This window comes from Chiloscyllium punctatum, chromosome 11 (assembly GCF_047496795.1).
Source record: "Chiloscyllium punctatum isolate Juve2018m chromosome 11, sChiPun1.3, whole genome shotgun sequence".
In the NCBI taxonomy this organism is placed as follows: Eukaryota; Metazoa; Chordata; class Chondrichthyes; order Orectolobiformes; family Hemiscylliidae; genus Chiloscyllium; species Chiloscyllium punctatum.
Window position 1 is genome coordinate 64,185,732 of NC_092749.1, and position 24,727 is coordinate 64,210,458.

Genomic DNA, 24,727 nt, shown 5'->3' on the forward strand with positions numbered 1-24,727 from the left:
CCTTTCATGGAATTCTTTCCTAGTACCTTTATATCCATCCAAGTATAATTTGGTTCATATAATTTAAGAAGGCAGTGTAGTTATGAACATGGAAGGTACTGAGTGGACGTTATACCCTCCTTTGATGGTGAGGCAGTGTGACTGATGGGGAGCTTTCCAGTGCAAATGTAATTTCAGACCAAGATGAAAGTCACTCTGGAAAAACTTGACTTGGAAATGGCACATCAAAGTCAAACAATGCAGTTTACCCATTGAGTAGCATAGTTTCCTTGGATGGTAATGGACTACAGTGGCTTTCAGATCTGGATGAAGTTGCAACCATTGTACATTTTTTTATGGAGCCACTTGAAGTGACGAAGTATCCTAACAGAGAGGGAACACGATTTGTGGAGGTCATGATAACAGTGCAGAGATTTTAAGCCAATGTTAACATGGACACTTTTATCTAATGTTCCCCTGAGGCTTTCTTTTTCTTCAAAGCAGTCAATACTTTACATAAACAGTAGACTTTCAGTAAGTTCTGACACTTTTTTAAATATTGCAGGAAATTATTACATTTTTCAAAGGATTACTGACTGTTACATTTGGCACACAAAACCTCTCCACTTTCAATAGAGATTAGCATTCATAACAGTGTACATTCAGACTGGGATACCCTAAAGAGAAAGAAAGCCAAGTGTTAATTTATCCAGTCTATTTACCAAGAACAGTCCACAAGGCACAGTAACAATCTCCAGATTCCCTCAGGTTCTGCCTGAAATATTGTTTCATTTATTTTGATTTTTCCTTAGTAGCACTGAATTGTCAGTTTAAGAAAACAGTTTTTATAGGTGTCCAATGAAAATATCTACTGTAAAATACAGAATGCAATACAGTAATCAAGGTCAAATCTGTGTTTACTCCTAAAGGAAAAAGCCAAAATCTAAAGATTGACTTGACATCCCTCAGCCAGAGGCAAGTAACAATAAAGCATCTGTTAAGAATGCTCTATGAAGAAGTTTGCTCTTTCCAAATTCTCTTCTAGACTCACTAAGGTTCAGTCTCATAAGCCCTGAAAGTCATCCAGGACCTACCCAAATGGCCATGTTTCAGCTAAAAGTGTCGGCACTGGCCCAGATTTTCCATGGTGCCTCACCTACTCCACCACTTGTGGAAGTACGATGCAGACTCTGACAATGTGATAACCGGAGTCCCTACTATGCATTTGGTAGAGTTAGGATGACAGAGTGGAAGCAGCTCCCAAGAAATTCTAGACCATTGATCCTTGGTGAACAACATGTTCACAGTGGTATGTCTGCCAAATTCTGCCCTGTTAGCACATGTGTATAACAGACGGCACTGAACTACAGTCAGGAGTGAGGAGTCGAGCTGTTTTATTCCATTCTCAGGCCAGTGGTCCTGAGGCTAACTAAAAGTGCCGTATTGTCATCCAGCATGAATTAACTGGAATCCAGATTTCTGATTGAACCCCTGGTATTCCAGATCTTTATGGCTCAGTGCCATGACTGGCAATGCAATTACTCAGTAAGCCATCAGGGGAGCTAATTAGAAGTTCTTATTACATTACACTTTTAACATAAATACAGCTTGTTTCATATGCCTACATGAGAATTTTTTTTTTAAGTGGAATTACTGGAACACCAAGAATTACTATGACCTGTGGCTTTAGGCCAACCTGGCAAACACAAGTAGGAAAGCATTTCCGTGGGGTATTGCTCACAGTGTAAGAAAGCAGTTCAAAATTACTCTGGTATAGTGACTGCCAGTTTCTAGTGATGTCACTATGGAGGTTGAAAGATTCCTTATTGTTGAAGTGACTGAATAAACGTTCAAAGATCAGAACTTCGCCCTAACTTTAGGTTACATGTGAATCAATAGACAGTGTATTCCATTCAACAGTATAAATGGCTGTGTATCTTTACAGAGTGAAGGGGAGGGAGGACCTAGGAGAATTAAAATGAAATATTCTGTAAAACCTTAATTATGTTTTTAAATGTAAGAGAGACACTTTTAAAATAATCTTACGGTAAATGAAAACAGACGGAAAAGCTTCCTTACACTAATACTGAAGTCACTGTAGGTGATTCTTTTATAATTTTCTGCACGGTATCCTGACACTTTGAGTAGGAACAGTGGATGCTTACCTCGACATGTGCGATTATTGCTTGCCAGCTGAAAACCTGTGTTGCACTGACAGTAATAGGAACCGGGTGTGTTGACACATCCATGATGGCAATAGGTGGCTATGTTACATTCATCAATGTCTGCATAATCATTGAAAAATACATTACACAACTGCTCATATTTAAGAAAATCATTGCCAGACACCCAAAATGATTAATGCCAAGGGCCATTGCCCAATGATGTAATATTATCACAGTAAGATTGCTTTTCTCCCTCTGTTTCAAGTCATATTTTATTGTTAACACTTGGATCCATTCTGTCTTTAGTAAGTTACCTACTGATCTTCAGCAGAACCCAAAAGCTGCAGTCTGGCAGCAATTTGAATTTGGTTATTTCCTCTTTCATTTCAAACTATATTAGTGCTGAACAAACACATTTATAACAGGGGTATTAGGCCATTGGATTAGTCAGCCCAGCAGCAGCTGTATTGCTAACTATAGATATGATAAAATCATTTTACCAGATTTTTGAGATGAAATCAGTCACTTCCTCAAGCTATGTTGAAACTTTACATCAGCGTTTATCATTTAATGTTGACATGGCAATTTTCAGAATATGTAAGGCCAATATACACTGACTCACTTTATTGATCGGCCTTTCTGTTATACTACAGTAATATCTGTGGTGCTTTTTTTTAATGAACATAGGAACATGTAACTTAGGAGCCAAATGTGATTTACCATTCAATATTGTAATATATTGTAGTCTCAATTCCATTTTCCTGCCTCCTCATCCAACCAGCCAAGTCTCCTCAGGACCTTTTAATGTCTTATTAAGATCACCTCTCATTTATAATAGATGTAAATCCAAATATCCAACATTTCCTCATTTGTCTTAGGAATCAGTCAAGTGAACCATCTTGGGCTGCTTTTAATGTAGTTATCTCCTGATGTGATTTTGTAGTGGCTTGCTACATTGAGAGATTTGCTTCCTTCAGTAGATAGTTATAAGTCAACCAAAATGGTATGGGACTAGGTTGGGCAATGTCGCAAAGTTATCTTAAGTAAAGGACAGCAGGGACATATCTGAATTTATTGTTTCTAGCTTTTGTTTTCAATATTTTCTAAAAATACCCACATTGTCAAACAGGCATAGCAACATTAAGATATGAGGTTAGATTAGATTAGATTAGATTAGATTACTTACAGTGTGGAAACAGGCCCTTCGGCCCAACAAGTCCACACCGCCCCGCCGAAGCGCAACCCACCCATACCCCTACATCTACCCCTTACCTAACACTATGGGCAATTTAGCAAGGCCAATTCACCTGACCTGCACATCTTTGGACTGTGGGAGGAAACCGGAGCACCCGGAGGAAACCCACGCAGACACGGGGAGAATGTGCAAACTCCACACAGTCAGTCGCCTGAGGCTCTACAGGTTCTATTTTTGTATCCAGTTAGATTTGTGAGGATGAGAAGTTAAAATTTAACAACCTAAAATCTGATTCCAATCTACTTCCCCAATTCCTGGTTTAATTATGTGTGACAGAAGCAGTCCGCAGTTAGGTTGGCTGGCAATTTAAATCATTCAATATATAAGAAGTCTGTTGAGCTCGGACTTAACCTGTTTAAAGGTGTAACTATGATCAGTTAGGTTTCAGAGACCTGGGGAAACCTCAGAGTGACAAATCAAGTTCATTAACAGCTTTGTAGGAGCAAATTACTGCAGATGCTGGAATCTACACTGAACACAACAAATGCTGGAGATCACAGCAGGTCAGACAATATCCATGGAGACAGAGCAAGCTAACGTTACAAGTTTAGATGACTTTTCATCAGAGCTAACTCTAACCACCTGATTACTATCTGTGCCTCCCCTTCAACCTTCCCCTATGCAACTTCTCAACTCCTAGCGAGATCAACCATGAGAGTATTGAATTGTGGACAATGCTCAATGCGCCAAACAGCTTACTCCTACTTGTGTTTCCGATATTCTTGAATTTGTATGTTTTCCGAGCCTCAGGAAACCTGACAGCTGAAAGGAGGTTAGGATTGCTGCACGTAAGTGATAAGTACTTCTTGCCACTACTTTTCGGCTGAGGAGGAGGTGTTCTTTTCCCTAGGACTCATCATCTTCAATGATTTCCCCCTGCCCTGCAACTATGATCCTCAGCTCACCAGAGGATCTCCATGATACATCAGTTTATTTCCTTTATGCCCTCCCCAGATCCCTTGCTATCTCCTCACTTTCTCCCCCAATCTTGCCTGCCCATCTGACCATGACCCTCGCTCCCTTAAACTTTGTGACTTTTCCAGTGATGCACCCACACCTTCCTTGATCTCTTACTCCCTTCTCTTAACTTCCTAGCATCTGACATACTACCAGCCACCCAACCTGACTAGCTGCAGCCAGAAAGTAGAATGTAAAAACTGTAATTATAATTCACAGAATCCCTACAGTGTGAAAGCAGGCCATTCAGCCCATCGAGTCTATACTAATCTTCCGAAGAGCATCCCACCCAGACCTAATCCCTATCCTTGTAACCCTGTATTTCCCATGACTAACACTATGGGCAATTTAGCATGGCCAAACCACCTAACCTGTACATCTTTGGACTGTGGGAAGAAACCCACAGAGAAACAGGGAGAATGTGCAAACTCAACACCAACAGTCACCCAAAGGTGGAATCACACCTGGTCCCTGCTGCTGTGAGGCAGCAGTACTCACGACTAAGCCACTGTGCCACCTGGTTCTTACCAAAGAATTTAATAGAAGGGAAATCTGTATTTCTGCAAAAGAAAACCTAGCTATGCTTTCCTTTAAGATCAGAGCCAGTCTCTGTTCTCTAATAAAAATTCCAAATCTCCATGTGTAATAACGAAGGCGGTCAGCTGGTATGGAATAAAGGTATGTGAGATTGTAGTTTAAAGCTCCAATGGAGTTATTTATAAACTGTTTGATTTATTAAGCATAATCTCCACTGAGCTTTACAGCACACTGTTGGTCAACTGTTATTCTATACATTCAAAATGCTCTGTCAAAGAGTAAGTGTTGAAATAGGAGTTCAAAGAACTGGATGATTTAGTATTTGGAAAGTTGTACTCCTGGATAGATATCTGTTTTGCTTTTGTTGATCACAACATTTCATTGGCAACATTTGTTTGTCATTTGACATACGGAATATGTTGAATGCAATTCTTTTGATTTGAGCTAAGCAGTTAAATTCGATCCATTTCCAGGTATATAGATTGTCCAGATGATATAATGACAGCTACAACTTACTTGGAAACACTGTATTGAAACATCAATACAATGCACAGCTACTGGTGTGGATAATACTAATTCCATTAGGTTAACTTTATTGTAACAAAATTATTTGATCAATTGAATTTCATTTGATCCTAGGTATTAAATTTGATGATTACTTCCCATTCTACATATTAAAGGATTTAAAATACATACCTGCATGTATACGCATTAAATTTACATTCTTGAAATAATTTACTTTCAAATCAAAAGTTTACTCAAGTGAATTAAAGGATATATTTAATTGAAATCTAATTTATATAAATGAACTGCATTGAAAAATCAGACAAGTACTGATAAATTGGTTATAATTCAGTTAAAGTTAGATTTCAGTAAGGATCTAAGCTGCAAATATTAGAATGTCATATATTAGAGTTGTAGTAAAATGTAATGCCTTTTCACCTCTCAGTCTTTATTTGATTCCAGATAAACAGATGCAGTTACATTTTCTTGTCTGTTACTTGCATCTGATTTAGATTTTCTCAATTTAGTTTCCAGCCGATAAAGGTTTCAAATCATTTTATGTATGAAATGGCATGAATTGACAATCTTGCTTGCCTATTGACTATTGAAATTGACCATTGCTGCACCCCCCCCCACCATGGTCCAAAAACGCCTGAAACATTTCTAATTGAATCAGGCCCTTTTCTAGGTGTATAGCATCTGTTAATACAGTGTTTTGCTACTTTTCTATGACCCCTCTGGGAAAGAGGGTTGGTCTGCTCAGTCTTCTTGACACAAATGGGGTTCACCTGTAGGCTGCACCAAGAGGGGAATTTGTTTTGATTGAAGGAGAGCCAGAAAAAGTAGGATCCTCCTCCTTACACCACATCACTCCTTACATGTGCTGATCGGTTCCCTCCTGCTATTCTCTCCCCTCAACACTTATCAAAACAGCCCTGTCAGTGAAATAGCTGAGAAGCTAGGAAGATACTGGCAACTTGCTACAATTATTTAAATGAGTTCTGAGGATTATGTTTTAAGAATGATAAAAATCTTAAGAGCAAGAAGAACATTTCCAACAAAAGGACTTTACTTTGTCCCACTTTTTAGACCTGAATGTTGGTTAGTAAAGAGGGTAGTAAATTGAAAGTCCAGCTGCAACATCTTTACCACCCTATTCTTGCTGAAGTTCTTTCCACTATGATCTGGGAATGGTTTCAGTAACAGGAAAGTAAAGGAGAAGCCAATTTACAACATTCAAATTCAATTCTTGAGCCACACTTAGGATCAGCTGCAGGTCTGGCCCTCAACTGAAAATAAAACTCAAAGCCTAGGGGATCGATCAGTATTTCTTAAAGAATAATTGCAGGCCGATAGAAAAAGATTTTGAACTTTGTCACATTTCGCCCAATGCTAACTCTCTCTGTTACCTGCTTTTCCTTCATTGAAGCCTCATGTCCTATTTGTGTCAAAAGAGGATATATCAGTTTCTCCCCTCCCCCAAGCAGCTTATCAGTACTTGTTCAGTGATAATATTCTATATTTTGGAGAAATTAAAGGAAATTTTTTTTTGTAAAACCACTTAACCACGTCAAACTATGAATTCCGAACATTATGTGTAAAATTGCCCATTAATTTATTTCCTAGGTTCCTGTCAAAACAAAAGCACTGAAGTCTGTGTCTCCAAGCAGATTTCTTACAAGCCTCTTGCCAATTTCTTTCAATGTACCTTTCATTACATGTACAGCCTTTTCCTGGCAACTGCATAACCCGTGATTCATCATAAGAATTGCCATTGACAATATGCTTGATAAAATAGCACTCGATATTAGTTAGCAGAGAAGTTACTTAATTAACTTTTAGAAGTCTAGTTAATCAAATCCATGTTTAGATTAGATTTTGGTTGCAATGTGCCAGATGGTTCAAGTAGATGTAACTGCTGGTATTTAAAGATAGGTGACAAATGAATTGCAAAATCTCAAAGTTTGACTGGAGAAATAATTGACAGTTATAGATTGCTCTATGCAAACAATCATACGCACTTCTCTTAATTATTTACAGATTTACTTTTGGATATTTCATATGGTGACAATTTACAATATAATGTAGGATGTTTCTCTATTACTTTAAGGGATCATTGCATTCCAATAGTAGCTATTTATAAATTTGGAGTTGAAAGAAATCCTAAGGGTGAAGTTACCTTTGGTGGATGTGAAATCAGGCAGTGGTGAATGAGCCTCCCATTTTATGGAGACCAAGTATTTGATCAGCTACTGCCAATATTATACCCCCTTTGAAGTTAAATTTTACCCCCTTGATCCTAGCAGAACATTTCTTGGCAAACTAGTAGTGTGTATATTAGAGTTTGCCTACACTGACAATTTACTGTTAAAGTTTTGGAAAAAAAACCATGTATTTAATAAAAAAAACTTTTAAACTTGTTATTAGAAGTAATTTTCCAACTTTACAATTTGATTTGATTTTAATGAATGAGCAGAAAATTATGCAATGTGTCCACACCAGGATGGATTACTCGTGAAATGACACAAAGTTAGGTTACTCGAGAAACTCATAAATCAAAGTAACAACAAAGTATGTTCCAAAAGTAGTTTTACACTGTACTTACCCAAACACTGATTTCCACGCTTTTGATAGCCTGGTTTGCAGCGACAAATGAATGAACCTCTTGTGTTTACACAGATTAGTTCTGGCCCACAATTATGACTTCCTAATGCACATTCGTCAATATCTGTTTCAATAAAGTGAAAAAAACCACAAATGCTTGCATTTCTGTCATACTTTTTATGATCATCAGGCTTCACAAAGTGTTTTATACTTAATTTAGCACTTTCAAAGTGTAGTCACTGTTGTAGGAAACAACTTGAACACAATAACCCCCTACAGACAATAATGAATAATAACCAGATAAGCTGTTTTTGTCTAAATAAGTATTGGCCCGACAGTCCCCTCATCTCCCTTGAAGCAGTGCTATGGGTTATTTCATGTGCACCTGAGATGAATAGTCAAGCCCTCATTTTAATATCTGGATTAGTGGTGCTGGAAGAGCACAGCAGTTCAGGCAGCATCCAAGTAGCTTCGAAATTGACGTTTCGGGCAAAAGCCATTTTAATAGCTCATTCAAAAACCAGCATCTCCACAGTGCAGCATTCCCTCAGACTGGAGTGCCAGTCTTAATTTTTGTACTCAGGTCCTGGCGTAAAACATGAACCCACAGTCTTCTGACTCAAAGGCAAGTGTGCGAACAATTGAGCATTGGCTGAGAGCTGTGTTATGAATCATTTTGCCAAACCGTCTTGGGGTGTGGGTGGGTATCAAACCGACATGCAAGTGAGTCCCTGCTCTTTCATAGACTTAGACTCCATCAAATGATGTTTCATATACTTGTGAATGTTTCCTGACTTAATGTGACTGTCAGAGGTGCAGCAGCACTGGCTGCACTGTACTGCTTCATGGCCATCATGGATCTTGTCTTCAGCATCAGTGGTGTTATAATTAGTTTGTATGAATCAGGGCAACACAGTGGCTCAGTGGTTAGCACTGCTCCCTCACAGCGCCAGAGACCCACCCTCGGATTCCACCCTCAGCCAACTGTCTGTGTAGAGTTTGCACATTCTCCCCATGTCTGCGGGGTTTCCTCTGAAAACTGAGACTCATCACAAATAATAGTCTTTTCTACTGATATAAATATGGGGTTAATATTTGAAGTCCATAAAGCTTCCACTACCCTAATAGGGAATTCAATCAATCTGTGAACACTTATTGCTCTGTCTATCATCTAGGCAGGCCCTGTGTTGAGGAACAAAACTGAGCTGCTTTGGCAAGGGTGCATGACAGACTTGCCTTCTATATGAAAGAACAGTTATTTGGTTGTCCTGGGGAGAAAACAAATCCCTTGAGATTATTTGGAAGGAGCTTGTTGCATCAAAGTTCAAAGCTGTCTGTTGTACTATGCTACTGACTACGGGCTTTCACAGCTTCATTACTGACTTGCCAGCTCCAAAAATCCATCTCATCTGAGACAAATTGTGCCTGGGTCTATACATCTTGCTGTATCTTTAATCCTAGGATGATTTGCCATTTCTTTATATCGCCTGATTAATCTGTCTCCTTTTATGGTCTCTTAATAGCTCTTTTGTAGCCTTTGAACGTTGATCCTAATTACCCTTAATAAATTAGGATCATTAAATTTGCATGTAATCATGCAGTTTTCTTTCATAAACTTCACTTAAATTATGAGTACACCCTGTATATTAGATCTGTTATGTAGGGAGGAATCTTGTACCAGTGATGGTGAGTATGTTGGCCAATCGCCTAGGGGGCAGTTACCCACCATGCTGTTATCTCATGGAGTTGAAGGTCTGGACCAATTATAACCTGTATTTTATACAGACACCTGCTCCAGTAAGCCAGTGGCATCATTCTACCTGTCTTAGATGACATTCTTGAACTCACACTGTGGCATTATTGCATAAATTCCAGACTAGACTGGCAGTATACATTTAACACAGTTGGGTGACATGACGATATACGACACTCCATATACATATAACAACTGCTGGTGGCAGCTAGTTGTTACTAAAAGATAAGAACAGCCTTGGCAGACGTGAAGATTTTTCAAACTCATCACGAATCACTTAGGTGAGTTCAGAGTTGAGGCTCACAACCAACAAACTGAACCAAAGTGATCTGATCTGTTCTGAAGGGAAGTAACATCAGCTGAGAAGGAATATTAGTGGGCACTGTCTATCTGTTGATCCACCAATGAAAGCACAATCCCAGCAGATTAACAATAAGCTTCAGTGCTAGACCACTGGGAGTTTTGCACATGGTGCAAGTTCCACTCTGGAAGAATTCCTCTGGAAAAGCAGAGTCGGAACTGCAAAAATAACCCAATCTCTAAACTGTTGGAGTTCTTTCCGCATCTGACATTAGTCAATTCCACCATTTTGCTTTGTAAGAAACAGCATCAAAGCCACTAAAAAAGCCAAGTGACATCATCTCAACTTCTGTTTTGGCACGAGCCCCATAAAAGCCTACCATTTCTTAAGCAGCAAAAAGGGAGAGAAGCCAACAACAAATAAAAAGCACAAATTACAATTCAGATTTTTTTTATATTTAAGGGTGCAGAATTTAAAGAGTGCAGAAATACAACGAAATATGAAAAACAAACACTGTAATTTGTGGCAATCCATTGAAATCCTGTCAAAGTTTCAGTTATTTCATTGATCAACAAATTGTTGATAAAGGAATGGTAGGTAATTAAACAACTTTTTGATTTGGAAACAACAAAGGCTGAAGAGTCAGTTCCTCAAGTATTTCTGATGGTGACTCCAAAAATCCTGATAAAACTTTCTACCTTTTAGAAGAGCAAATGAAAGCCTGAGTTAAATTCACAATACAGAGATTTGTATTCATGTCATACTGGCAACAATCAAATGAAACAATCAATCAGTTGAAATGCAGCTGTTGATGCAAAGGAATGGAATGTGATTTCACTTAGTTCTAAAAGCCTTATGAAATTAGTCATTGCCTCTAAACTCATTAAACCCTAAAGAAAAATATTTCTAGATAAACACAGAGAATATACCATCAATGAAGCTATTATTAAGGCCAATGGCATAGAGTCATAGAGATGAACAGCATGGAAATAGACCCTTCGGTCCAACCCATCCACGCCGACCAGATATCCCAACCCAATCTCGTCTCACATGCCAGCACCCAGCCCATATCCCTCCCAACCCTTCCTATTCATGTACCCATCCAAATGCCTCTTAAATGTTGCAATTGTACCAGCCTCCACCACTTCCTTTGTCAGCTCATTCCATACACATACCACCCTCTCTGTGAAGAAGTTGCCCCGTAGGTCTCTTTTATATCTTTCCCCTCTCACCTTAAACCTATGCCCTCTAGTTCTGGACTCCCTGACCCCAGGGAAAACCTTGCATATTTGCCCTATCCATGCCCCTCATAATTTTGTAAACTTCTATAAGGTCACCCCTCAGCCTCCGACGCTCCAGGGAAAGCAGCCCCAGCCTGTTCAGCCTCTCCCTATAGCTCAACTCCTCCAACCCTGGCGACATCCTTGTAAATCTTTTCTGAACCCTTTCAAGTTTCACAACTCTTTCTGATAGGAAGGAGACCAGAATTGCACACATTATTCCAACAGTGGCCTAACCAATGTCCTGTACAGTTGCAACATGACCTCCCAACTCCTGCACTCAATACTCTGACCAATAAAGGAAAGCAAACCAAACGCTGCCTTCACTATCCTATCTACCTGCGACTACTTTCAAAGAGCTATGAACCTGCACTCCAAGGTCTCTTTGTTCAGCAGCACTCCCTAGGACCTTACCATTAAGTGTATAAGTCCTGCTAAGATTTGCTTTCCCAAAATGCAGCACCTTACATTTATCCGAATTAAACTCCATCTGCCACTTCTCAGCCCATTGGCCCATCTGGTCCAGATCCTGTTGCAATCTGAGGTAACTCTCTTCGCTGTCCACTGCAAACTTTTGGTGTCATCTGCAAACTTACTAACTGTACCTCTTATGCTCGCATCCAAATCATTTATGTAAAAGACAAAAAGTAGAGGACCCAGCACCGATCTTCAGCATCTTCAGATATCTGACTCTGTAATAACTATTGCAACTGTCATTGACTTCCAATTATTGTATGAGGTGCAGTTGTCTCACCCACCAAACCGTATCCACTTTTTGTGGCCTATGCAAGCTGTGATCTAGTCGAGATATTGGGTTAAAATGTGCTTCAATGTTCCCAGAGGAATCCATGGTTAAGCACAATGTTCCACAGTGGTGTCTGAAGATGAGCCAATCGAGGATCAATGTCAAGAATGTTTCCAAAGTTCCATCCATGACACACAACAATGTCAGGAGACAGTGAGGTCTGCAGATGCTGGAGATCAAAGTTTTGCTGGAAAAGCATAGCAGGTCAGGCAGCATCTGAGAAGCAGGAAAATCAACATTAAAGACAGTCTGTAGTTCCCAATGGCAAGCAATGGGAATCTATTTTTAATACATTTAATAGGGGTGGCACGTGGCTCAGTGGTTAGCACTGCTGCCTCACAGCACCAGGGTCCTAGGTTCAATTCCATCCTCGGGTGACTGTGTGGAGTTTGCACATTCTCCCCGTGTCTACGTGGGTTTCCTCCGGGTGCTCCAGTTTTCTCCCACAGTCCAAAAATGTGCAGGCCAGGTGAATTGGCCGTGCTAAATTGCCCATAGTGTTAGGTGCATTAGTCAGGGGGGTGGATTGCTCTTCGGAGTGTCGGTGTGGACTTGTTGGGCCGAAGGGCCTGTTCCCACACTGTAGAGAATCTAATCTAATCTAATCTAACAAAAATATTAACATACTCATTAAAACTTAGTCACCAGATTGAACTCAACCAGGGCACCATGGGGAACATATTTGGAATCTCTCAGTTTACTACACACACACATGCATTAGGAACTTCATCAATGCAGTGCTTAAATACACCAATGATATTGTGCCATTCACAGAGGGCCCTAAGAGCCAGGCAGCCAGACAGTCAGATTTGGTTCCATAGCTGGAATTGATAGCTCCTTGAGAACAGCCATCATCTTTCATTGAAAATAAATCCCAAAAGTGTTACTTCTCAGGATCACTTGTGATTTATGCATTATCAGTCACTCTGAGGTAGAACTTCAAGGATGGCTCCTGGGTGACAGGTGATATCCTCCAAAAGAACTGGCTGATGATATCTCTTCAGATCCCACTGGAGAAGTCATATAATGCTTCCCATGCCACAAGGAGAAAGTGAGGACTGCTGGAGATCAGAATCAAGACCTGTTGAACAGCTTCCTCATTTCCCCTCCCCCCACATTATTCCAGTCCCAATCCTTCAACTCAGCACCGCCCTCTGGACCTGTCCATCACTCCCCGCTCTGACCTATCACCTTCTCCCTCACCTTCATCCACCTACTGCTTTCTCAGCTACCTTTCCCCAAACCTGATCCCCTCCCATTTATCTCTCAGCCCCGACCCACACGCCTCATTCCTGATGAAGGGCTTATGCCCAAAATTTCGAATCTCCTGCTCCTTGGATGCTGCCTGATCTGCTGTGCTTTTCCAGCACAGACTCCAACTTCCCATGCCACAACAAAAGCAACATCAAAACAAAACCATTGGGCTGCAGAAGGTGAGATTCTGCTTTCTAGTCTGCTCAGACAGAACAGCATAGTGCTACACAGACCTCCAAGATCACTTGGTCTCCTGCACCATACATAACGGAGCACAAACAGCTCTGAGGCAGATGCTGGTACGCTTCGTCCTCTCAATGTGCAATGGCTCCTCTCTGACCACAGCAGAAGCAAGGACACTGGAGGGTGGTCTAGATAGCTAAGCCTTTCCTGCCTATCCAATATAAAACCCAAAGCCAGAACAATGGGATGTGTAGACGAAAATGAGGAATGCAGATGTTGGACATCAGAGTCAAAAAGTATGGTGCTAGAAAAGCACAGCTGGTCAGGCAGCATCCAAGGAGTAGGAGAATCAACGTTTTGAGCATAAAATCTTCATCAGGAATGTGGAGTGGGCCCAAGGGGGCTGAGAGATAAATGAGAGGGGGATAGGGCTGGGGGAGTAGGTAGCTGAGAATGCAATAGGTGATTGGAGGTGGGGGGTGATGGTGATAGGTTAGAATGGAGGATGGAGCAGATAGGTGGGAAGGAAGATGGACAGGTAGGACAGTTCAAGAGTGTGGTGCTGGGTTGGAGGGTTTGATCTGGGATAAGGTGGGGGGAGGGGAGATGGGGGAGGGGAGATGAGGGAAACTGGTGAAATCGACATTGAGTCCCATGTGGTTGGAGGGTCCCAAGGCGGAAGATGAGATGTTTTCCTCCAGTCATCGGGAAGCTAGGATTTGGTGGTGGAGGTGGCCTAGGACTTGCATGTCGTTGGCGAAGTGGGAGAGTGAGCTGAAGTGATTGGCCACAGGGTAGTGGGGTTGTTTGGTGGGACGTTCTCTGAAACGTTCCGCAAGTTGGGATATGTATCCAAGGCATATTCAGGCAGCCACTGAATGTTCTGCTAGACCTGGCTTCCTGTGCCAATCACCACCCTCTCCATGGAGGAAGCCACGACAGAACCCTTGGCTTAGATGGGCTCCACAGCTCTTTGCTGAAGACAGTATATAACCGTAGGCACCTCAGCCAGATCTTCTCCTGCCATCCACAGTAGGTTTCTTCTCGTTGTACGTAGCAGCCTACCATTGGCACAGCCTTTTCTCCAGGTGCCCTCTCAGTGCCAGGGATCTCCGCTATCACATTCTCCACCAATTGCTGTGACATTATCAGTGATGTGTTCCCCAGATTGAGAATATAAGTCTAATCACTAATATATTGTCACCATGGAGGGATGATGTATCCTATGAATGTTCTTCTTCTTCAAATATGGTGTTCCAGCTTGTTGCAGACTCTAAGAAATATAAGAATTAGCTTTCTGTTACATATTACCCCATTTTCCATTACATGTACGTATCTTCTCTATGCCTACTTCTTGACACCAGGTTAGAAACAATTGTGTTTTGTTCTGTTGATACTTCAGCCTCGCTGCTCATAACTGAGTGTCCATCTTGCTGTGCAGCCAGTTCGACTGCTGCCTCCTTGTAAGCATGAATGTTTAGAGGACATGACACCCACCCTCGAGTACTCTCTGATGTTTCATGCTCTTTTGTCCTGCACGCAGATATAAAGATTGACCTTTAAAAGCACGCAGACCTACAGCAGCTAATATTACCTCACACAATGATCCGCAAGCATTCTCCTGACACCAGTACAACTGGCTGCGAGACATTCTTTCTACATATTCCGACTGACCTTAAAACCTGGAACCCAAACATTCGCCTCCTATACCTTTCCATGTGAATTTTTACATTGCTTATTGCTGTATTGCGTGCCACTTTGCACACACATCCTTGCAGAGCGCGGCGAGGCATTGAGCTTTTTACGACATTGAACCCAGTTGTGCTTGTGGCCTTGGTGACTGCTCACTTCCACTGCGAGCTCCATCCAGCCTACCTTGGTCGGATGGGAGAGACTCCTGCTGTCATCTGTCTTTGAAAGAAATTGTTTTGACGAATGTTAATATGACATTTATTTACTGTTGGAAACAAAACCATGTTTTTGTGCCACTGTCGTGAGCCAATGGAGGTTCAGGGCACACTCATGTTTATTTCTTCTGAGGGCTGTAATGTCATCTTGGATAGAGAGAAACCTTGGTAGATTCTTTACGATATGATCCATGTGATGTTTGAATATTATTTTGGCTGATCCAAATAATAGTCCGAGGAAATAAAATTTCACTGAATGGTGTTTCTGTGACTCCAGAGCAAGCTTACTAACCATAATCCATACTTGGCATTGAGCTTTAGAAATATACTTGGCTCCTGGGAAGCTCATCCAGTGTATAAATTTTGTACGGGCATCTCTTTGTTGTGATATGTAGCTGACTTGGATCAAAACACACATGTACAGTGTCACTTTTCTTCTAAACAAAATGGACGGGTTGGACCGAAGGGTCTGTTTCTATGCTGTACATCTCTATGACTCTAATAGAGTGTCAAAAACTGAAGCTGTTGACAAAGCTCAGCATGTCTGGCAGTATCTATGAAGAGAAATCAGAATTAACATTTCAGGTCCAGCGACCCTTCCTTGAGTTCTGAGGAAGGATCACCAGACATGAAACATTAATGCTGATTTCTCTTCACAGATGCTGCTAGACCCGCTGCGCTTTTCCAGCAATTTCTGATTGACAGCATCCATAGTTCTTTTGGTTTTTCTTTAGTAATGGAGTGTCACAAGTCAGTATGATACGTGACTTTGTAGACAATGTTGCTTTATACTATGGAATCCAGTTCCAGGCTGGGTTTGCCTTGAATCTGGATACTGCATTTACAAGGAAGGCCTAGGCTGGGTTGGTCATCAATCTTTCAGGTTGCTGATAAGATCAAACCTAGCTGGGCAAAGATTTTAATTTGTGTTAATAAATATTCAATTTAGCATAGAATGTATGTCGTCCATTTGCTTTAGGGTGTATTGCTTGGATGTAGTTAAAGGCTTAGATTTTTCTGATAGTGTTCATATGATATGTCAATTCAACCACATGTACTGTCTGACTAGGCTATTGCCAGTTATAACATCGCAGTTAGCTCTTGAACTTAGTTGACATTGTTGTTGAGATTGTGTTGCTGGAAAAGCACAGTGGGTCAGGCAGCATCCGAGGAGCAGGAAAATCGAATTTAGCAGTCTTTAATCCACTGCTAAACTACTTCACGACTTGCAGCTCACTGTCAGGGAACAGCCACTTTGACTCCCACACAATTAAGTATCTGTGGCTGCCTTTTTCACTGCTTATCCGCTGCTTCACTAGATTCTAACCATTGTAACGGACGATCAGAAGGAAAGAGGGGAAGGCAGCAGACACAGAAGTTAGCTTGATGCCATTCTGCCCTAACTCCACATTTGGTTTAGGAAATGCAAATGGATCTAGGCTGCACCTAAAATTCCTGCCCCCAAAAGGCACAAGTTCTGACTTACAGCCTATTCCAATCAAACTATTTTTTGTTGTCAGTCAATTTTTTTCTTCAAATACACAGTCTTATTTTGTATTTTTCTTATTTGGTACCGCATAGTCAAAACTCCAAGACTTAGGTCTTGGCTCTGCCCTCTGTAATTGATTCCACAGCTTCCTGGACCACTGCAATCAGTGAAGATAGACAACATCTCCTCCATGATAATCCTCAACACTGGCACCCTGCAAGGATGTGTACTCAGTCCCATACTGTACTTCCTGTACACTACGGCTGTGGCGCCATATTTGCTGATGACACCGCATTGTAGGCTGGATATCAAACAGTGATCAGTCAGAATACAGGGCTTGGTGTCATGGTGCAATAATACCAATCTTTCTCTCAATGCCAGCAAAACAAAAGAACTGATCATTGACTTCAGGAGGCAAGGGAGGGGACATGCCCCTATCGACATCAATAGAGGTGAGGTGGATATGGTCGAAAGCATCAAGTTCTGAGGAGTGCCAATAATCAACAATCTGTCCTGGGTCTCCCACGTCAGTGTGATGGTCAAGAAATCACAACAACAACCTTTCTTCCTCAGGAGGCTGAGGAAATTCGGCATGTCCATTTGGATCATCACCAACCTTTACAGATGCACCATAGAAAGCATTCTATATGGATGCATAATGACTTGGTTTGACATCTGTTATGCCGAGGATGTAAGAAACTACAGAGAATTGTGTACACAGCCCACACCATCAAGCAAGCCAACCTTCCATCCATGGACATCATCTATACTTCTTGCAGCTGTGGAAAGGCTGCCAACATCATCAAAGACCCCTCCCACCCGGTAGTACTGTGTTCCAACCTTTTCCAGCAGGCAGAAGATACAGAAGCTTAAACACACATACCAACAGGCTCAAGAGCAGCTTCTTCCCATCTGTTATTAGACTGCTGAATAGAACTTTCTAATTTCTAACCTAATATTGATCTTGCTTTTATGCATCTTATATGCCTCGCTCTGCTGAAACATCTTATGATCTGTATGTCCTTGTATGTTATGATCTCTCTATACTGCTTGCAAAGCAAAAGTTTTCACCGTACTTAGGTACATTGACAGCAATAAATCAAATCAAATCATAGAGTAGGCTAATCAGATGTGTTTCACCAGAATGTGTGGCAGCCTGCTGCAAGGGTTAATATTTCTTTGGGATTTGTCTTGCTTGGATATGATAGCTGGAGGTCAGGGAGTGTTTCCGGTGTAGACACTAAGGGGTCACTTGCTGGGTGTGAAGAAGGTGACAAGGGATGCCATAGCTGGGGTGGCTGGTGCACAAAACACCTAAGGTGCTAGAAGAGATGTGACCGAGATTGTGATTGAGCCTCAATGTTGACATTTGGTTCTAGCTGACAAAATATAGTTTTGCAAGGTTGGAAAATGAAAGGACACTGCAATACATGTGTGTATACCTGCATGCTAATACCAGTGCCTGCGATTGTGCATTGTGCAGTCAGATTGAGCTATAATAACTTAAGCCACTAGGAGTAAAAATTATAGGGATGAAATCAGGTGTATGTAGGAAGGCAGGATTGAGAATAGGTAGGAAGCAACCTGCGTTATATCAGTTTGAAAAGTTAGGTGCACTGTAACATTGGCTATTAATTTGCTGCTGCCCATGTTACACCACCACCCAAGACCCATTGTTCCCCTTATCTGAAGAAAGATTTATAACTTTACATGTTGAAGAGATACTGTGCTGAATTATGAGAATGAATGAGACATAAAGATCTTAATGTAAGGCTGCATTATATTATTGTGTATTATAGAATTGTGTGATACAACAGTAGTTTCTTTCCACAATGCAACTTTTTCTTTGTTCATGAGAAACTGAGAATTATTCAAATAAATTGGATCGGAAATTTCAGGCTGTCATGATACTGTATCACTTGCATGCTCTGCCCCAGCAAAGTGGCAGAAAGTCCTTAACTACAATGTAATTTTAGCCCTCAAGTTAGATTAGAAATACACTATGTGAGCTTTGTGAATTCCTGAAAACAAAACTGCTGACTCAATCATTCTATAATTCCAGTTATCCTGCCAAGAAATCACTTCATCATGATTACTTTAGAACTATATATATTAGATGTATTGAACATAAGTCAACAGGCTTTTGTTTTGCTCATTTCAGATTTTACAAATGATCTGAACTGAGGCTTTAAGGAAAGATGTGAAACAATGGCTCCAAATTACAAACATTAAGAATTAAAGAACTCTGAGCTTCTTTCTTCATATAGGTCATTTATCTTCCTCAGTTGAGGACGTGGTTGGAAAAGCACAGCAGGTCAGGCAGCAGCCAAGGAGAGGGAGAAACTGATTCCCGATGAAGGGCTTATGCCTGAAATGTCGATTCTCCTGCTCCTCAGATGCTGCCTGACCTGCTGTGCTTTTCCAGCACCACACTCTTGACACTGATCTCCAGCATCTGCAGTCCTCGCTATCTCCTAATTTACTTTCCTCACCATGGACACTATCCAGAGTATATACTCAAACTTCTGAGGAAGTCACTAAAATCACAAATAAAAGCCTAAGATGATAAATCTACATGAAACATTTACTTGACCTCCTGACATTCTGAAATTTAGCTCAACTCAATACACAGCTAACGTTTTTATTATCCCAATAGGACACAAACATTTATGTTTCATTTAGACTTGGAAAAGCATAAAGACCATCCTAAACAGATAATCATTTATCTCTCCTTCTAAAGAATGAACGAACACACCTGAAATGGTTTACCTGCAAATGTTCTTGTTTATCTATTATTATCTGGAGACATTTTAAAACTTCTAAACTTGCTTGAATCAAAGAACACATGGGAGAAAAAACAAATAGTATAATACACTTTTACCTCAGACAACTGGATTCTAAATTGATGAATTCAATTTTCAAATTACTGCTGGGTTTAAAACTAGTATTGTCCACTGGTTGCCCACTGTAGAAACCAGTTAATTCACAATCCCAGCGGATTAGTTGGGTGACAAGTTAAAGGTTTACTCAAATGTAGTAGTCTGAGATGTGATGAAAGCACATCTGTGTAAGAGAAGCAGCAAGCTGTGTTGGACAATGATTGTAGTTTCCATAAGGAAATAAGAAGTTATTTCTGAGACCACAAGTGAGTATGAAAGAAAATAAATTTAGGTTTCAGGGCAAGGTTATTGGGCCAACATAGAACATTCTGCAGCACAGTTCAGATGCATTTTCCGATTCCTAGTGCCATGCCAAATTGAACATTCAATTATGAAGGATCAAACTTTGTAACAAGAACAGTGTTTATTTCTAAGATGTTCCTTAGATGAGAAGATCAATGGACAAAACAAATTATTCTTACTGAATATATCACTTTCTGGGAAAGCATCAGTAACAGTTCAGAACTTGGCGCTGAGCTTTCCAATTGCATAACTATTTGTACTTTCCATGTTGTGTCAGAAAACAATGGCTGGGAATTTGGGCTCAGTAGACCACCTCTGCAAATTATTGGAAATATTGTTTTGTATTTATGGAGGTGGGTTCCTAACCTTTTGGAATTTCAATGAGTGCTGCAGGATACTGACAAAGAAGTCTCTGTTCATTAATACTTTCTGTGAGGTCATGCACTTTGGTAAGAAGAATAAAAAACATAGTATTATTTAAATGGAGAGTAACTCCAAGAATGTGTAGTGCATAGAATCTGGGAGTCGTTGTACATGCGTTACAGAAAGTTAGCATACAAGTACAGCAAGTAATTAAGAAAGCAAATGGCATTTTGACCTTTATTGCTAAGGGGTTGGAATTTAAAAATAGGGAAATCTTATTCCAACTGTACAAGATGTTGGTGTGGCTGTACCTGGGATACTGTATGCACCTTTTGGTCTCCATATTTGAGACAGGATGCACTGGCATTGGAGGCAGTTTAAAAGAGATCCTCAAGCTGTTTCATGGAATGAAGGGGTTGACTTATCAAAAACAATTCAACAGGTTGGACCTTTATTCATTAGAGTTGAAAAGAATGTGGGGTGATTTTATTGAAACATACCAGATTCTGGGGGACTTGACAGAATACATGTTGAGAAGGTGTTTCCCTCTAGTGGGGGAATCTTGAACAGGGAGATGGTTACAGAATAAGGGAACACTCATTTCAAACCAAGCTGTGAAAGGATTTCTTCTGTCAAAGAGTAATGAATGTCTGAAATTCTCTATAACAGAACGGTAGAGAGGGTAGATCATTGAAGGTATTTAAAAAAAAAAAGAGGAAAATAGATTTTTGAAACATCAGTGAGTTCAAAGATATGTCATGAAACAGGTTTTAGGGCCTGGGGCTTATCAGCCACAATCTGTTGAAGACCAGGCTGCCTTGAGGAGCTGGATGGCCTTCTCTTACTCCAATTCTTATGTTCTGATCAAATTCTGTTTTATCTCCCATTAGGAGAAAGTGAGTACTGCAAATGCTGGAGATCAGAGTCAAAAAGTGTGGCGCTGGAAAAGCACAGCCAGTCAGGCAGCATCTGAGGAGCAGGAGAGTTGACCTTTTGAGCATAAGCTCTTCATCAGATCAGCTCTTCACCCTGATGAGCTTTTGCTCGAAACTTCAACTCTCCTGCTCCTCGGATACTGCTTGACTGGCTGTGCTTTTCCAGCATCACACATTATCCCCCATTGTCCAATCTCTTCCTATCTACATTCATGACTCTTCCAATATCCTCTGTCACTTCAATAGTTTCCAGTTTTAGATTAGATTAGATTACATTACAGTGTGGAAACAGGCCCTTCGGCCCAACAAGTCCACACGACCTGCCGAAGCGTAACCCACCCATACCCCTACATTTACCCCTTACCTAACACTACGGGCAATTTAGCATGGCCAATTCACCTGACCTGCACATCTTTAGACTATGGGAGGAAACCGGAGCACCCGGAGGAAACCCACGCAGACACAGGGAGAACGTGCAAACCCCACACAGTCAGTCGCCTGAGGCGGGAATTGAACCTGGGTCACTGGCGCTGTGAGGCAGCAGGGCTAACCACTGTGCCACCGTGCCGCCCACAATCTTTCTGGCCCTAAGTGTTTTTTTTTTCCACTGGGACCATCCAATCCTTCTACATCTCCAATCATCAGCAAAACATTCTAGAGTTCTAGAGCTTGCTGGTTTTTTTTCTTGAATGGGGACCGAACCAGTTCTCATCCACAATCACGCTCCACCACTTGACTGAACTTGTTCTCATATTGAACAAATTCCTCTTTAACTCCTATTCACTTTCTCCAAATAAATGGAATAAAACCTTTAAGTTTCCTAGCAGTTTCTGACTTCTTGTGGGAAATGTGAATCATTCTTTGTTCCAGTATTATTTAGGCATTACTTCCTGCTCTTGAACTGAACTGGAAAATTTAATTAACTTTGCTTCCAATTACCACTCTTCTCTGATCCATCTCTGACTTGCCTTTCCTTCTTAGACTTCTTTGTTTCCATTTTTGGGGATAGCCAAGTAAGTGGGGAGTCTTGGCTGAGAGCCCAGACATCCATTACTCTCTTGAAACATCAGAGCCTCCACTTGATTGACAGCTCTGACTGTCTGATCTCTGTCAATTTCATACTTATTTTCACAAGATTAATAGATTTCAAATACCTGCAGTTGCAGTCTTGAAACTTCAAAGGATTTGGATAATTAACAAAATGATTACCCGTAGCAGAAGAGAGTTAATTTCAACACGGTGGTACGTTTTCCATGAATTCTAATCAAGCGTTTTTTTCTCACACAAACTACTCACCATAGAGTTCATTGGTTGTATATTGTGTGTAGTGGGTCAATGGCCATAGAAGTGCCTTAACCAAGCAGAAGACGATAAAGGAGGATTTTTTTAAAAAAGGATCAATGCTGACATTGGCCGAAAACTTTTGTAGTTTCAAGAAGACTGAGAACAGGAGAAATCGCAATCTCCAGCTATAAATTTCGACATCAGCCATCTGTTTGACTAATCCAAGACGAGCAAACTGAAGCAAGCAGGAGATCAGCATCCTCCTGTGGGAATCACGAAACAGTTTTCACCTATTACAGGGTCGAATGTCTCCTCAATGTATGTACTTCATGCATCATATCTAAATTATGGTTAGTTAACTGCTTTAAAATCAGTTATGATTTTGATCGCCTTGTTGAGTAAATTGATTTAGAGACCAAAACTATATAGAGGAGCCCTCCAGAAAAGTGTGTTGTCCTCCCTGAGACCTGTGAGCCTGTGGCAGCCTCTGGACCCTGTGAGCCTGTGGTCACTCTGGGCCCTATGCACCTTTGTCGCTCCTTGACCCTGTGAGCCCAAGGTCATCCCTGGGCCCTGTGAGCCTGTGGCAGCCCCTGGACCCTGTAGTCACTCTGGGCCCTGTCAGCCTGTAGTCACCCCCAGGCCCTGTCAGCCTGTAGTCACCCCGGAATCCATCAGCTTGTAGTCACCCTGGACCCTGTGAACCTGTGCCAGCCCCCAGACCCTGTCAGCCTGTAGTCTCCTCAGGTCCTGTGAGCCTGTAGTCACCCTGGGCCCTGTCAGCCGGTAGTCACCCTGGGCCCTGTGAGCCTGTAGTCACCCTGGGCCCTGTCAGCCGGTAGTCACCCTGGGCCCTGTGAGCCTGTAGTCACCCTGGGCCCTGTGAGCCTGTAGTCACCCTGGGCCCTGTCAGCCGGTAGTCACCCTGGGCCCTGTGAGCCTGTAGTCACCCTGGGCCCTGTGAGCCTGTAGTCACCCTGGGCCCTGTGAGCCTGTAGTCACCCTGGGCCCTGTGAGCCTGTAGTCACCCTGGGCCCTGTCAGCCGGTAGTCACCCTGGGCCCTGTCAGCCGGTAGTCACCCTGGGCCCTGTCAGCCGGTAGTCACCCTGGGCCCTGTCAGCCTGTAGTCTCCTCAGGCCCTGTGAGCCTGTAGTCACCCTGGGCCCTGTGAGCCTGTAGTCACCCTGGGCCCTGTGAGCCTGTAGTCACCCTGGGCCCTGTCTGTATGTAGTCGCCCTGGGGCCTGTCAGCCTGTGTCGCCCCTGGACCCTGAGAGTATTGTGGCCCCTGTTGCTGGCAGTTATCACAGCTAGTGTTTACCTGCCAACCTCCAGGTGACAGGCCACATACAAAGAGCTGGCTGGTTCACTCTGACACCATTTTTGGAAAGTAGTTCCCAAGTTAAACCATAATTGTTCCAACTGGATGCTTGCCTCCATACTGTAGACTGACAAACTTTGTTCCTCGCCTATCCCTGGGAACTTTCCCATTGGCAAGGCAGCATCTGGCTGCCATCCTGACATTGTATTCCACACTCATCCCAATTTCCTAGTTCCTCCATCTCCACATCAGAAAATGCAGCCTGCTAACCCCATTTCCCTCGCCACAGATGGTGTCAGATTTGCTGAGTATTTCCCATTCAAATTTGAGATTTCTACTATCTGCAGTAATTTGTTCTTGTCTTGAAGAGTTCAAAAGAATCAGTTGGCTTGTTTCTTCAGTTATAGGTTCTACTCCTGCATTCTTCTTGGACGGCAGTAAGGCTTGAAAATGGAACAGACTGCAAAGAGAGCAAAAAGTGAGCAGAGGGAACCTGAACAGAAGATCCTACGCTCTAAGAATCATGAAGCAATACTTCTCCTACCTCCATCACAGCCAGAAGCAGAATTGGAAGGACCTCAAGTTCACCAAGGAGGCTGCGAGTGATCTTTGCAATCTGAGGCCACAGAACCGGACAGAGGAGGCTGTCGTGATATACATCATTTCTAC

At 41.7% G+C, this 24,727-nt stretch overlaps 1 protein-coding gene across 3 annotated transcripts in view; it reads right to left on the minus strand.

The window, feature by feature from the left end:
- The window catches only part of LOC140483055 (EGF-containing fibulin-like extracellular matrix protein 1), a 109,146-nt gene that overhangs the window by 15,120 nt on the left and 69,299 nt on the right, over positions 1-24,727 (minus strand). The window contains exons 5-6 of one of the 3 annotated variants that reach the window (XM_072580965.1): positions 8,003-8,125; positions 2,145-2,264 (exon numbers count right to left, since the gene is read on the minus strand). The exons of 1 other annotated variant lie outside the window; for it this stretch is intronic. In XM_072580965.1, the coding sequence (XP_072437066.1) occupies positions 2,145-2,264; positions 8,003-8,125 (243 nt within the window). The remainder of the gene's footprint in view (positions 1-2,144; positions 2,265-8,002; positions 8,126-24,727) is intronic. One more of the 3 variants, XM_072580966.1, reaches the window with a different exon arrangement.